The following is a 14,629-nucleotide window of genomic DNA, read 5'->3' as shown; positions in this document are numbered from 1 at the left end:
AGTGCTTGCAGAGATAACTTACCCTTTAGGCTTCTTGCAGCCCTTCAGGGGGAAGACAGTACTAGATGAGCACACAATTTCTCACCTAGTCTAGTACTAGGTGTACTACTTGGCCAAATGCCAGCTGCTGTCACAAAAGGAGCTGTATTAGAGATGAGGGCAGCAGTCAGTGGGATGCAGCATTATTGAAATTCAAACCTAAATCCACTGGCAAGAACATTGGTTAACAGCGAGGGAAAGAAAATTGCATGGAAACATTAGTGAATTTTGAATGTGAGCAATAATTTTTAAAAAGCTGGGAATGAAGTAACCCAAGAATAACAAAAAAGGTCCTTTGTTTAGCATGTGTTCAATTCTTCAGTCTGATTTATTCATTAAAAAACTATTGCCAATTACATGGTGTATGTTTGCTACAGCAAAATAAAGAAGTACATGTGTAATTTTTAAAAATTTATTTTGTATAGCCGGACCATTCACCAGAGAGGCAGACTTCTGATGTCAAGGATCTTCCACGTTCTCCATCGCCATCATCATCCATCCGACAAAGGTCAATTTCCGATATTTTCAGGGATCGAGAGTGGTCAGTTCCTGATATTTGCAGGGATGTGTCACAACCTGTTGTGCCATCATTCATTCAAGAGAGAACAATTTCTAATGTATTCATGGATGTTACACCGTCTTCTGTACCATCATCAATACCAGAGAGGTCAATGTCAGATTTTTTCAGAGATCGAGAAAAGGCTATGTCTGATATTTTTAGAGATCGAGAGAGGTCAATTTCTGATGTTTTCAGAGATGTTCCACAATCTCCTGTGCCATCCATCCATGAAAGATCAATTTCTGATTACATTGATGTTCCTAGATCTCCAGTACCACCCATCCGAGATAGGTCCATCTCTGATGTCTACAGGGAGTTTTCTCTGTCTCCTGTACCATCTATCCAAGACAAGCCAGTTTCTGAAGTTTACAGGGATGTTCCTCAGTCTCCTATGCCATCCTTCCAAGAGAGGCCAGTTTCGGATGTCTGCAGGGACATGCCTCCATCCCCTGTGCCATCCTTCCAAGAGAGGTCAATTTCTGACATCTGCAGGGACATGCCTCCATCTCCTGTGCCATCATCCATCCAGGAGAAGTCTATTTCTGACATCTGCAGGGACATGCCTCCATCTCCTGTGCCATCATTCATCCGCGAGAGGTCTATTTCTGACATCTGCCGGGACATGCCTCCATCTCCTGTGCCATCATCAATCCGTGAGAGGTCTATTTCTGATGTCTACAGAGATGTGCCTCCGTCTCCTGTGCCATCATCCATCCGAGAGAGGTCTGTTTCAGATGTCTACAGAGATGTGCCTCCATCTCCTATGTCATCATCCACCCGAGAGAGGTCTATTTCTGATACTTACCGAGATGGTCCACCATCTCCTGTAGCATCCATCCGAGAGAGGTCAATTTCTGAAGCTTACGGAGATGGTTCACAATCTCCCCTACTGTCCTCCATCAGAGAGATGTTGATTTCTGATGTTTACAGAGATGGTCCACAATCTCCTACATTATCCATTCAAGAGCGTAGCTTTGACAGTTCAGGGGTAAAGTAATATTTTTCTAATATCCTCTTTAAGCACTAAACCTTTAAATACACAGACAGCTTTAGGGTGAAGTTTTACATCTTTCAGATTTCTTCCATTTTTCATTTATAGTATTGATATATCAGGTTGCTTTTTTTCTGTCTGCATTTGCTGTGACCCATTTTTTTTGGAATGTATCCAGTACAGATCAAGATCATCCACACTGTATCCATCTCAACTTAACTGCTATAAGTACTAAACATTGCTATTCTCTGTAGTGTAGCTGTTTCAGAAATATAGCAAGGCTTTCTTTGGTAGAAATTGTTTTGAAGCAGCATTTAGTAGACATTATTAAGGCATTGCTGCTATAGATGCCTTCTGTTTATCTTGCCTGTAGGAGTATGAAAGATTAAGCCCATTGTGTTAGGAATGGATGGGTATAAAGCACTGAGAGAGGAAAAGTGAAATTTGACCATCTTCCCATTCAGCAGAAAGGGAAACCTTAATATTCATAAAAGCTACCAGTAGTCTGCTAAATTTTCCATGTTGGTCTGCTTGTTGAGTGGTCCATTTTAACTGAATTAAATTAATCTTTTAACTTTTGATGCTAGAATGGTAGCCCAGGACTGAGGATCAGGTGTGAGTGGAGGAATATTCTTGCATTCTTGCTCACTTCTCTATAGAATAAGGCTAAATGACTTATGCATGTGGTGCTTGTATATAGAATTAGTACAGTGTCCCACCACAGTCTTTGTACATTAAATATTTTTCATCTTTAGCCAAATTCATCCTCTGGCTACATCTGGAACTTGGGTCATGAGAACTGCACAAATAAGTTTTCTCAAAACATATCCAACAAATTTAAGATATAATGTATGCAACATAAATTAGGTTTAATGCAATTTCTCAGCAGTGCCATGAGGATTCTGATGTTTTGCCGTCATAGTTTGATTATATTATCTGATTTTGGCAGCCACCTGAAATACAGATTGACAAAGTATATATGAAGATTGTTGGTCTCTGAATTCAGTTTACGCATCTTGCATTTTGAAAATGTACATGTTTAAAATCCCCAATTATAAAATTAGGATGTTGAAAAGCCAGCCTGCACCATATAAGTGCTGTTTGTCCAAGCATCAGGAAGTACATTCTCTTTCCTTGTCTGATCACTGTTCCATGGTATTCAAATCGGATGCCACAGTGGGATTGTCTCTTACTGTAGAATCTCTTGAAGGCTTGCGTAGTCTTAAACTGTATGCCTTGCACTCCATGACTGTGTCCTACACCATGGAGCTTTGCTGTTCATCTATAAAAAAAAAAAAATTGAGTGCCCCAATGATCCAATGCTGTTGGGTAAAGGTACTATTAAGTGTAATTATGCTGGTAGTTAAATACCAAGAAAAGGGGGAGGGGTATAGTTTCAGGCTCATTTTGTTGCCTTAGTTTTGGTTAAACAAGTGTAAATCTGATGGGAAACTCCATGGGTTCAGTTTCTCCAGTCTGAAAAGTTGACAGCAGATAAGGAATTTTAAGAGCCATTAAAACAAAAAATAACTACATATCTTTGTCAGGAAGTTTAAGAACTATCACCTGATGTACAGCCTTAATTCACACTATTGTGTGTACTGACCCAAAGAAAATGTCTATTATCCTAGCAGACAAATTTGGAGCAAGTTTTACTCTGCCCAGTTATTCCAGTCCCAGCCACTCCTTTTAATTACTATGAAGCAAGCCCTGATAGCCTTCTAAAATGCTAAGAACACCTCAACCATGGGCCCTGATAATATACTAGGTTTGCATGATCAGTGACAAATATGGCCCACCAGAACCCCTACTTAATATCTTTAATATAAGCCTCTCCACTGGTTCTATTGTTGAAGTCTGGAAAACAGCCATCCTAATACCACTACACAAGGGTGGTTCAACCACAAACCTTGGAAATGACTCCTTAGTCTCACTAGCCTCGTATGTAAAGCTGTGGTGTGTATTATCTTGGACTTTATTAATCTGAGCATTTAAAAATCCCTTAATCCTGGACCTTATCAAATTGGCTTTTCAAAGGAAGTCTCCTGTCTTTTTTAACCTCAATTTCTTTGAAAAAGTAACCAAAGCTGCGGGATAGAGGGGGTGTGTAGTGCAAACTGCATATCTGGACCTGGCCAAGGCCTTTGACAGTATTCCCCATGCAGGTATTATTGACAGAGTTGAAAATCTGAATTTAAATCCTTATGTTCTGTGATGGATAGACAACTATTTGCCTGCTAACCACCACTGTGGTTAGCATCGTAGGTATCGCTTCTGAAACTAGTGGTGTTACCATACAGCTCCATGTTTGGGACCTCTCCTATTTGACATCTGTTTCTCAGACCTTTGGGTAAATGCATCTGAATTTTAACTGTCCAAGAAAGAGCAGGAACTAGGCAAAGGTGCTTTATAAGTAAACAGCAGTATTTTTCAAAAGACCAAAGAGGACCAACCACGGCTTAAACTAAAACAGCTTTAATAAAACAAAAGGAGAGTAAGTGCTTTCAAGACTTCCCACTCACTTCAGACTCAAATACAAAAAGAACAGCAGCAAAGCACTTAGACTGCCCAATCTTAAACAATTAGTCAGCTTAAAAGCATATCTCCAGAAACTAAGAAAAAGATTGCAGTTCCTATAGTCAACATGTCAAATAAGTAACATCATATAAGAAATACAAAACTTTTAAAACCACTTTACTCAGTGTGGGTGTGTGCATGTGCCTAGTACCGGTTTAATAGATACAGCCTCATTAATGCCTAGTTTCTTGTGTGCATTAAAATGTCCTGTCCATCTGCGCTCAGCTAATTTTGTTCTATTCTTTGTGTCCTCCTTCCTCGAGCACTCGTTAACTATTTTAAGTACTTAAAATTTAAATGCATGATTCATACCAAATTCCTTAGTGTGCCTTGCTATTGCATTACTCTCTTGTTCCCAGTATCTCCAAGATGTTTCATGATGCACTCCCTTAAGGACCGATTTGTTTTACCTATATAGAATGCTGAACATTCCGTACAGTAACTGTAATATAATACATTCCTTGTTGAACAATCTGCATAAAAGGTATGTTACATCACTATTCCTTTATGCATGTGTATAAATGATAGTCCTATGTGTATAGAATTACAGGCACTACATTTCCTACAAGGTTATGTTCCTTGTTTCTGTGAAGTAACAAGTGGTTTATTCACTCCTGTCCTGTAACAGAGCTGTCTCTTTATAGATACATTTTTAAAAGAAAACGGAGTGTCGCTGACTATTCTACCTATCTCTTCAGAGGCTTTCAAAATGTTCCGATTATTTTTAATCTCACTATGTATTAATATTACTAGAAAAAGTCATGGGTACTCTGATATTCCTCTCAGTGTTCATAGGCTCATAGGTTCATACTAGGCTATCTGCCCTAGGGCATTTATAAGCCTAGCCAGAGTGTTTGGCTTTCGCCACCCATTTTAAAATTAATTTTGCTATGCCCTTTTTTGAGGTTAGTATACTGTGCCTCTGTCTAACAGTGACACAGAAGTGATACCCGGGGTAAACCTACGATCCCCCATCCACTCATCAAGATTCCTCTTGAAGAGAGTCAGAGGGACTCTGCCTAACCTGGACTGGGATTTTATTCCAGAGTGAAGGGAGCCTCTGGGTTATGAATCTGTCCCTCCAGCATGTCATATTTATTTCAGTGCTGAGGTTAAAGTCTCTCGAGCGCGTAGCTCGATGGGATTTGGATTTTCTGAGGTGCAGCATGTCCATTAATTCCGGGTTGGACATGGCTTTATACGTCGGGCACAGATCGCCTCTGAGCAGGCGGTATGCCACTGAGTAGAGCTGGAGTTTCTTTAACCGGGCAGCATATGGCATCTGTTTGAGCCCTTTGATCCTCTTGGTGAGGTACTTTTGGGGTCTTTCCAGTTTCTGCAGGTGTCTGGTAAGGTACATCCCAAAAGGGGCATTGTACTCAATTATGGGCCTGATGAGGGATGAGTAAAGAGGCACGATGACCTCCCCTCACCATAGCAGGTGTTACATTCTCACCCACTACTGGTTCAGAGAAATAAGGTTTACCCTTTGTTTCTTTGTCTCTTAAAAGTAGAGAAATGCAATCGCCTATTTGAGTAACCTCTGTCTAGAAAATCATAACTGAGGTCAGTAAGTGCTTGCAACAGGGAATGTTCTTATGTAACCTCATGATACGCAAAATCTGCCATTTCAAAACATTCCTAGACACATGCCTAGGATGCATACAATTTTTACGAAGTAGTGTGTTCTAGTTGGCTTTCTATATAAACTTTTTCTCAAAGAACCTCTTCCTGTTTTCTTTACAGTCGCATCTAGGAAATCAATCTGTTCTCTAGAAAATTTAGCCGTAAACTTAAGGAAGGTTACCAAGATATTTGACAAATTCCAACAGAGGTTCTGATGGTTAGGGTTCAGTTGGTTAGGTCTGTTAAGGGCAGAATGGGGTCAGAGTGGCTCAAGTAATATACATTAATGATTAGATTTATTTGTGCTAGTTAGAGCAGAGTAAAGCTGTGCCCCTTATAGAAGGGAATTCCTATTGTTGGTTGGAGTTATAGATTAATTACACAATTAACATCATTCAATCCAATTAATTTTTCATCCAAAAAGTGCTCATTGTATTAAACTTTAATTTGTCTCCTCTCAGTAGTAATTTCTGTATAAAGTCTTGTTCCAGAACATACATTTCAACTATATCTGTCTTTGCAGTATGTAATATAGCCAGATGCAGCATTTTATCATGCATCTTTTAACATGTTTTTGAATATGCTTTTTAAATTTTTTTGTTAACCAGTATTCATAGACCCGCAGATGCATTTATTGTAACTTGTGCTGTTTTTTATTGCATGTTAAATGCCTTTATATGTGAAAAGGTTTTAAAAGTCCGAATAGTCAATTTGATGAACAAGATCCAATAGAAAAAAGCTTTAAGGAAAGATTGCAGTTGTCGGCATGTGCTGTGGAGTATGTTTATTAAGCAGAACAAGGTAAAACAAGACAGAACTGAAAAGGAAATGCAGGAACTTTATGGATGCATATTTAGTGATTGTCTTAATTGTATGTATCCAGGGATGTCCTAAACACAGTCAAAGTTCAAAAAGAAATAGATGAGAATATACAGAAAACATTCAGAATTTTTAAAATAGTGTAAAAACTTAATTGTGTTGAAAGCAAACAGAACACTGATTGGGATACGATAGGGTACCAATGATTTCAACACAAATAGAGAAAGTAATGTATGAAGGAAGGCAATGGTGGCAAAGGAAGCACTTTAAGGCTAAGTATTGTGATGGTGTGACACAGGCTGTGGATTTAATCAATGGAAAATTGTTTTTTCTGATGTTACTATGTCCATCTAAAAATCTTGTACTTGGTGTTTAGGATAACGTAGTAATGTATTAGGGCTTTGTAACTGAAAAAAAAATTGACTAGTTTGTCCTTTGATTTAAAATTTCTTTGAACATCCCAGTGTGGAAGATGATCCAAAAGGAAATTTATTGTGTAGTCCAAAAATTGCATTTATCTGTTTTATTTAACTGGAGGTGAAAGTAGTAATTGAGTTTTGTGAAGATGATTCAGATGTTTTTTGCTCGTGAATGAGCAAGTTAGATCATGGTGATTATTTGAGTATACAAGAACTAAATCTAGTTGCATCCATGGTTATAACAGCTAAGAATGAAAATACATGCGTTTTAGCATCAAAAGACTGAAAAAAATTGAAAAAGTATAAAGAACCTTCTGTCTGAACTTTAGAGGAGCAAACCATGCAAGTGTTTCTGTATGGGGTAAGATCCCCTGCACCCCAAGTGGGAAGCAAGCCCACCACCAAATCCCAGACTTAAATTTACAAATTACGTACACATTGATTCCAAAAAGACAAAACTTCAGAATCCGAGCTACCAGTACCTCTCAACTTCTTTTCCCAAGAAATGTTGACAGCCAAAAATACCCCAAATCAGTGACTTAATAAATATTACTGTAATTTATTTAACTGAATAAAATAGATTTTGCATCCACATCAACTATGTGAACAATACATATTAACTTCCAGTCTGTAGCATCAGTGTAATTCACGGCAACTCATCAGAATAAGTTTACAAGGTACAAGTCAAAAATAAGACCAAATCAATCGCACTGAAAAATCTTGACAGCTATGCTACATGCAAAACTGATGTTTTCAGTTGTGCACTGCCAGTTTCAGACGCATGTTTGCTGTACTTTTCCTTTGCGAATTAGATATTCTCTCAGCCATTTACTCGTGTTTTTGCCCATATATAATAGAGCCATAATATACACTCGCATGTTGCTTATGCAGAGAAGGGAGATGGCTATACAAATATGTTTAGTATCTAGTTGTAAAGGAATTCTGTATTTAAAAGGGCAGGAGTGAATTCAAGAGATTTAAGTACAGATAAGAGCTGAGTAAATTGGAGGTGTGGGTGATTTTAAATTATTTCTATGAATTGAGACAAATGCAAAGTTCGTCTGAAGAGGGTGGGCTTGGAGGAATAGTAAATTATCATGGTAATTCAAGCGGACATTTTAAAATGAAACGAAGGTATTTGAGGGGTTGTGGAAAATGAGGTAGATACTCATGGAGTTTAAGGGTAAATATAATCAAATATTTGATTAAGTTCACCTGAGCAAAGTCTATCGACAGTGGTTCCCTGTTGAGAAAGTTAAGTTGTGCATAATTTACTGACAGCAAGTCTGCAACCTAAACAATTTCAAGACTCAAGTAAATTTGTGTAGAGCAAGGCCTGCCAGTGAAAATAACTGGCAAGTATGTCATCGGTAGATTTTATGTTAATGGGAACATTTTACCTGTAAAACATCAGTAAAAAAAAACTTAAATGAGCAGAAGCATGCTTCAATGTGTATATAGTATTAGTACCGTATCCTGAATGTAGATTAGTTTTCAAAATGTTCATCTAGAGTAACAAATGGCTCACCCATGAATATGGTGTTTAACTTCATAAATGCCAACAAAATGCAGATACGAAAGGCATGTCCATTGACAGTGGCATTAGGATTGATTGATAAATATCAAAAGCAGGTAATGATTAGTGTGCATGGATTCAAAATGAGATTAGATGTACCAATGGGGCTTGGGCCACTTCATGGGCCACAAAAAAAAAAAACATAGATCAACTTAGATATAGACAGCTATGAAATGAAATAAAAATCCACTACATTAGATAAGAAAAACTTTTACTGTCCTCTACAAGAAAAACACCAAAAGAAGCCACAAAAATTTTGGGAAGGTTTAAATAAACTCCTTAGTCCTGGACAATCCTCCACTCCTACCCCTTGTAAACTAACCAAAAGCCCCCAGAAGAAATTGTCAATACCTTTAACAACTTCTGTACAACAACCGTCCAAAACCTAGCTAATCAGTTATTCCCCAGATCCCCAAATTCTCCAGCCACTACACCCAGTTCCCAACTCTCCTTTAACTTCAAACCAGTTTGCACATCTTTTGTTTGAAAACTACTTAAACTAAAGCCTACCACCCTATCAACTGATCTCCTCCCTGCAGAATATCTACAAAAAGCTGCAGATGTCTTAGATTTACCCCATTACTATACTGATTAATAGAACTATATCTGTAGCATCCATTCCCTCCATCTGGAAGATGTCCCATTCCATAAAAGGGGCAGCTCTACTGAGCTGTCAAATTATAGACTCATAGCCATTCTGTCTCCCTTGGGCTAAAATTATGGAAAAAGGCATCCATGGTCAACTATAGAACTTATCTTATCCATAGCCAAGACCCAAACACAGCTTTAGACCATTCCATAGCACAGCCTCTGCCCTCTTCTTCTCTAATGTCATTAACCAACACCGAAACAATCTTTCTGCAGCTGTCTTTCTCGATCTTTCAAAAGCCTTCGGTATGGTAAACCACCAAATACTCAAACATTTTGAAATCCATTTCCCTAGAGGACCAAGCCATTCAGTGGTCTCAGTCCTATCTCAGTGGTAGAAAATAGGCTGTTCTATGGAAGAGCAAACTTTCTACCCTTTTACCCATCACCCTCTGTGTACCTCGAGGCTCCATATTAAGACCATTATTTTCCATTTTCATTAATGGTTTTGTATAAGGTCTTCCCAAGTGCAACTATGCATGCAATATGCAGATGACTCCACTTTAATATGCTCTAACTCTTCACCTACAGAGTTGGAGACTGGGTGTACACTTATTTTGTTGGTGATCCTTAGCAATGGTATTTGGTATTCCCACCTAACGGTAGACTGATGCTTTCCAGGGCATCCCCAAAATTTTTTCTGGATTGTCACAGAAGAGTTGCCTTCACTCACAGGTTGTGGTCTCTACCACCAAGGAGAGATGGGTGGTTAAGGCTTTTCTATGCCATACAAAGTACTGAAGGTCTCTGTTTAATTGGAGGTGAGGTATCTGGAAGGGCCTTTGGATTCCCCATCCGCAGTGGCACTGGTTTGACCTTATTTGGGCTGCTGCTTCTGGAAACGTAGCTTGGGTAACGGGCACTGTGGTGTACCTGGACAAGGATGGATAGACTGAGATCACACCTAGTCAGCAATGAGCTTGGATGTTTACTTGGTAGATGCATTGGTGAAGGAGTTTTGTCAGGGTTTACTTTTCTTTCAACAGTCCTTTTTTAGCAGGGAGCTTGGTAGTCATGCACCCTGCATCTATGCTTTCTAGGAGTCTGAAGAGGGACTGTAAATGTCTTCTGTAAAGGTTTAAGCTGCTGCCCATTAAATGTGGAACTCTAAGGTCTGTGGTTTACAGGATCTATCCCCAATTCTTTGGAAGGGGGGATAGGAGATGGGTGGCAGTTCCCATGGAGCCCCAACATTTTCTTTACCTGTCTCTGCCCTACTCCTACCTTGCTGTTGAAATGACCATTTGAGAGCAGAGGTTGCAAGACTGACTTTGCTATGGACTGTGGTACCTTCTCCTTCCTGATGGTCAGAACTTTCCTTGTAAATTCCTTTCTCCTGGCCTTATCTTAGAGGTGTGTCCCTGCTTTTATCCCATGCCATAATGGTTTCTGGTGTGGGTGGCCATAATTTGCTTTTATGGTAGGGTAAGTTTCCAGTTTTCCATTGGGGGCACCTCTCATTGCCTCTTTCTTGGATCTCCTTTGTATTGTAGCTTTTCATTATTGGTCACTCTCTAAATGGTTGTCTGGGCAGGGAAAGTTTCTTGCACCGGGTGGCCTATGTATGGGTAATTGGACCTTATCATAGGCTTTTATGGTGCTAGGAGTGGTCTGATTTCTTATTGTTCATCTGGACTCCCGTGTAGCACAATCGCCGGGGGAGGGCTCAGGCAAGAGAGGTTGCTGGTGTTTAGGGTCTGGAGCATTTTCTTGGCACTTTTTTTTCCCTGGATATCCTCTTCTGGATCCTGGGGGGGTTATCTCAGTTCACCCCACCTCAGTAGATGCTCCTCCCCTTTTGGACTTCCATGTGTAGGTCCTTTTTTCCCCTTAGGGTTGATAGTGGGTCATAGAAACCTGTACTGCTAGATTCACAGCCTGCAATTAGAGTAAAGGAGACCCACCCTAAAGTGCAAAATGTACCAAGGAAAATGAAGTTGATGACATCTGGCTCAGATGGTCATAGCAGATGTCACAAAGCTGTTGAATGCATTAGGGGAGAAGTGACTTTTTAAACTGTCATTAAATTATGAATGTATATTAAACCACCAAGAAGGAAAAATAGTCCAGGAAACGACTCAGCCAGTATATCCAAATAATTTATTTTATAGTACCAACAATTGATGTTCTCCAGCGCCTCGGCATAAGCCTTTTAACAGAGTATAACAAAACCCATTTCTCATTCCTTTATACAGTAAAAAACTATTCTAATAAAACAATTAAAAAAACACTTAATTACAGCAGCCATTTCCAATCAAGCTCTCTATTTTAACCCCTTAGGGTGTAAAGTGTCAAATTTTAAAATAAACAGCGCTTCTTTCCATTGTAGTTTATTCTTCAAGCACATACCTTTCACACAATGGACTTTTTCCAAAATTGTACCTGTTAAATTCTTGCCATCACTGTTATGATATTTTTTAAAATGAAAGCCTAAAGGGCGTTCTACCTTTTCATTTTTAATATTTCTCAGATGTTCTAAGAACCTGACTCAAACTTCTTTTTGATTCACCTATGTAAAATAAATTGCATTCACATTTGAGTACATATACAATACTCTCTGTTACAACTAAAATTACCATTCACATTAAATTTCTTTCCATTTATACAGTCAAAAGAATTTACTGTTTGGTTACATATACTACAATGACCACATGTTTTAAAACCATAATCAGAAATACATTTAGTTAGACTGGCAGCAGAAAAAATAAAATAAGCATGAACTAGCATATCTTTAATACTTTTTCCACGTCTATAAGACACCATAGGTTTTTGAGGTAGCAATTCACCCAAGCATGGATCTTGTAACAAATGTGTCCAATAAAACATAATTTCTACGAATTTCTCTGTATATGTTCCATATGTTGTAACAAAAAACATTTTATCCACTTGTTGATTATACACATTTTTATCTGATTTAGCCCTATATTTTACTTATGAATCTGATTATTAAAATTCAAATTATTTTTAGCTTGTTCTACACTTTCTACACTACAACCTCTTTTGATAAATTTCTGACAAGTCAACTCAATTTCTAATTCTTTTTGTTCATCACTAGTTAATCTTGAAATTCGCAATAATTCATTATAGGGAAGTGCTGATAAGTGTGGAGGATGGCAACTAGTCCTATTAATGAAATTATTCACACCTTCAAATTTATGATGTACTGATGTTACTACCTTATTACCTCTAACATGCAAATTTACATCCAAAAATGTAACTTTATCTCCCCACTGAGCTCCAAACTTTATACCAAAATTATTACAGTTTAGGTCATGAATAAAATTATGTACATCTAAACTACCCCCTTCACATAGAAAGATTAAATCATCTATGTAACGATAATATTCTATTACATGACTTCTGAAAAAGCACATTCTATACAGAAATTTGGTTTCAAAATAACCCATAAATAGATTTGCATATACTGGAGCGAAAACTGCTCCCATCGCTGTGCCTTTAATTTGTTGATAAAGAATTTCATTAAATTCAAAAAAATTATTTTTAAGACAACAGTATTAAATCAACTGTATAATAAGTAAGTGGAGTTTCACCCAAATGAAATTTAAGAGCTTCCACCCCTAATTCATGTGTAATATTAGTATACAAATTTTTAACATCTACTACTATCCAGTGCCTATTTTCATTCCACTGAATTTTATTAATTTTCTCCAGAAAGTCAAAGGTGTCTCTAATATAGGAAGACAACTGCACAACCTTTGGTAAAAGTAATTCATGCAACACAATTCCTATATTATGAAGAAAATAGTTGCAAGCAGACACTATAGGACGACCCGGGGGATTATATCTATCTTTATGTAGTTTAGGAAGACAGTAAAATTTGGCCATAGTACAATTTTCTATGGAAAATTTCCTGTGTCTTTTTTGGTAAAATAGCCAAGTCTATACCCCCTATTTTAGTTCATTATATGCTGACAAGGCTGTTTCATGTTCCTTCCATATAGCAATTCTATATACTTCCTCATTTAAATTATCCATACACATCTTATAATACTGTTCTACTGTCATTATTAACTTTTTTTTTAATTAAATTATGAATGACACAGGAAATCTTGCATTTATATAAATAAAAATAAACCATACAGACACACAATACCAATTGCAAACATTACAAAAACCATGCCGACACAACTATAGCTGCAATTATACATCACTTGAATATAGCCACTCATTCAGTCAACCACTACATGGCTCGTTCAAATCCAGGCTTCTTTTAAACCTCGTTCTTCCTCTGCATGTGTTGATCCCACACTTTCCATTCTTCCTATGTAATTTGCTACTTCCCTTTTCTAAAGATCACAATTCCAGTTCTCTGTTACTATCTTTGCTATTTCTACCAAAGTTGTTTTAGGCATTGATTTCCAGTTTCTAGTAGTTGCTTTTTTTGGCAGACGACATAGTTGGACTCAGCAATGCTTTACTATATCTAGGCAATTCTGATCATGTATCGTAGTTCAATAAATTTCCTTAGTTGCACCAATTTACTCACGCAGTGTCTCTGACAGAGCAGTCTGCAGAGAATCTTTAAAGTCTGCCAACTCATTACACTCCCAGAAATTGTTCCCAGTTATCTTTTTCTTCCCCATCAAACTTCCAAAATTTGCTGTCTACCTGAGAAAAAAATCTGAGTCTACTTGGGGTATAAAAATACCCATGTAAACACTTCCAAGCAAAGATCCTAAGTCTTTTAGATATTGTTGCAGATTTGGGAGACATGCATATATCGCCCCCCCATTATTTGTGTATAGTCTCTTCCCAGTTTTTTCAAACCTCCTCTGATTCTTAGTTATGCAATATTTTGTATGCTATACTAATTCCTTTCTTAACAGCAACGTCTGTTCTAGATGCTACTAAAAAGTCTACCAGTGCTCTTTTTTTCATTCCCCTATTTCTTTCTCTTTGGCTAAACTCCATCAATCCTTGATTGGGAAGGCAATCTTTAACCTGCAGTCCAGTTTCCATTCTATTACATTTCCCCCACTAGTTATTTGCCCTCAATACCTTGGTTTCTTTACCAGTTTTCTCCAATAAATTTCAGCCCCCTCTTGCCTGTTGTCTGTATCACTAATTGCAGTTTTACAGATCCTTTCTCCATTCCCATGTTGGCTTAATTCTTGGAATACTTTCTGCTACTTTATGAATAAAATATTCTGCATGATTATTGTTCTCCTTTATCCAAAATTCCATTCTGTCCTGGTTTCTTGAGCCCCCCCCCCTTTCCCAGTTTCATCATCTTTCCACTTTGAATTAGTTTTCTGCTTGTGCTATGTATAGGAACCATAACTGTGTTGCCCTGAAATACCCCTTCATATCGGGTGATCCCAGTCCACCCTGTTCTGTTGGAAGAATAAGCTTGT

General features: G+C 37.9%; 1 protein-coding gene across 3 annotated transcripts in view; it reads left to right on the top strand.

The window, feature by feature from the left end:
- The window catches only part of LOC122802746 (glycogenin-2-like), a 1,303,570-nt gene that overhangs the window by 869,855 nt on the left and 419,086 nt on the right, over positions 1–14,629 (top strand). For 2 of the 3 annotated variants that reach the window (XM_044072514.1, XM_044072513.1), the window contains exon 15: positions 465–1,586. The exons of the other annotated variant lie outside the window; for it this stretch is intronic. In XM_044072514.1, coding sequence (XP_043928449.1) covers positions 465–1,586 — 1,122 coding nt within the window. The remainder of the gene's footprint in view (positions 1–464; positions 1,587–14,629) is intronic. 3 annotated transcript variants of the gene reach the window in all.

The sequence above is a fragment of the Protopterus annectens genome, chromosome 5.part0 (assembly GCF_019279795.1).
Source record: "Protopterus annectens isolate FY-2018-M chromosome 5.part0, PAN1.0, whole genome shotgun sequence".
Classification (NCBI taxonomy): domain Eukaryota; kingdom Metazoa; phylum Chordata; order Ceratodontiformes; family Protopteridae; genus Protopterus; species Protopterus annectens.
This window is presented reverse-complemented; position numbering and strand designations above follow the sequence as displayed.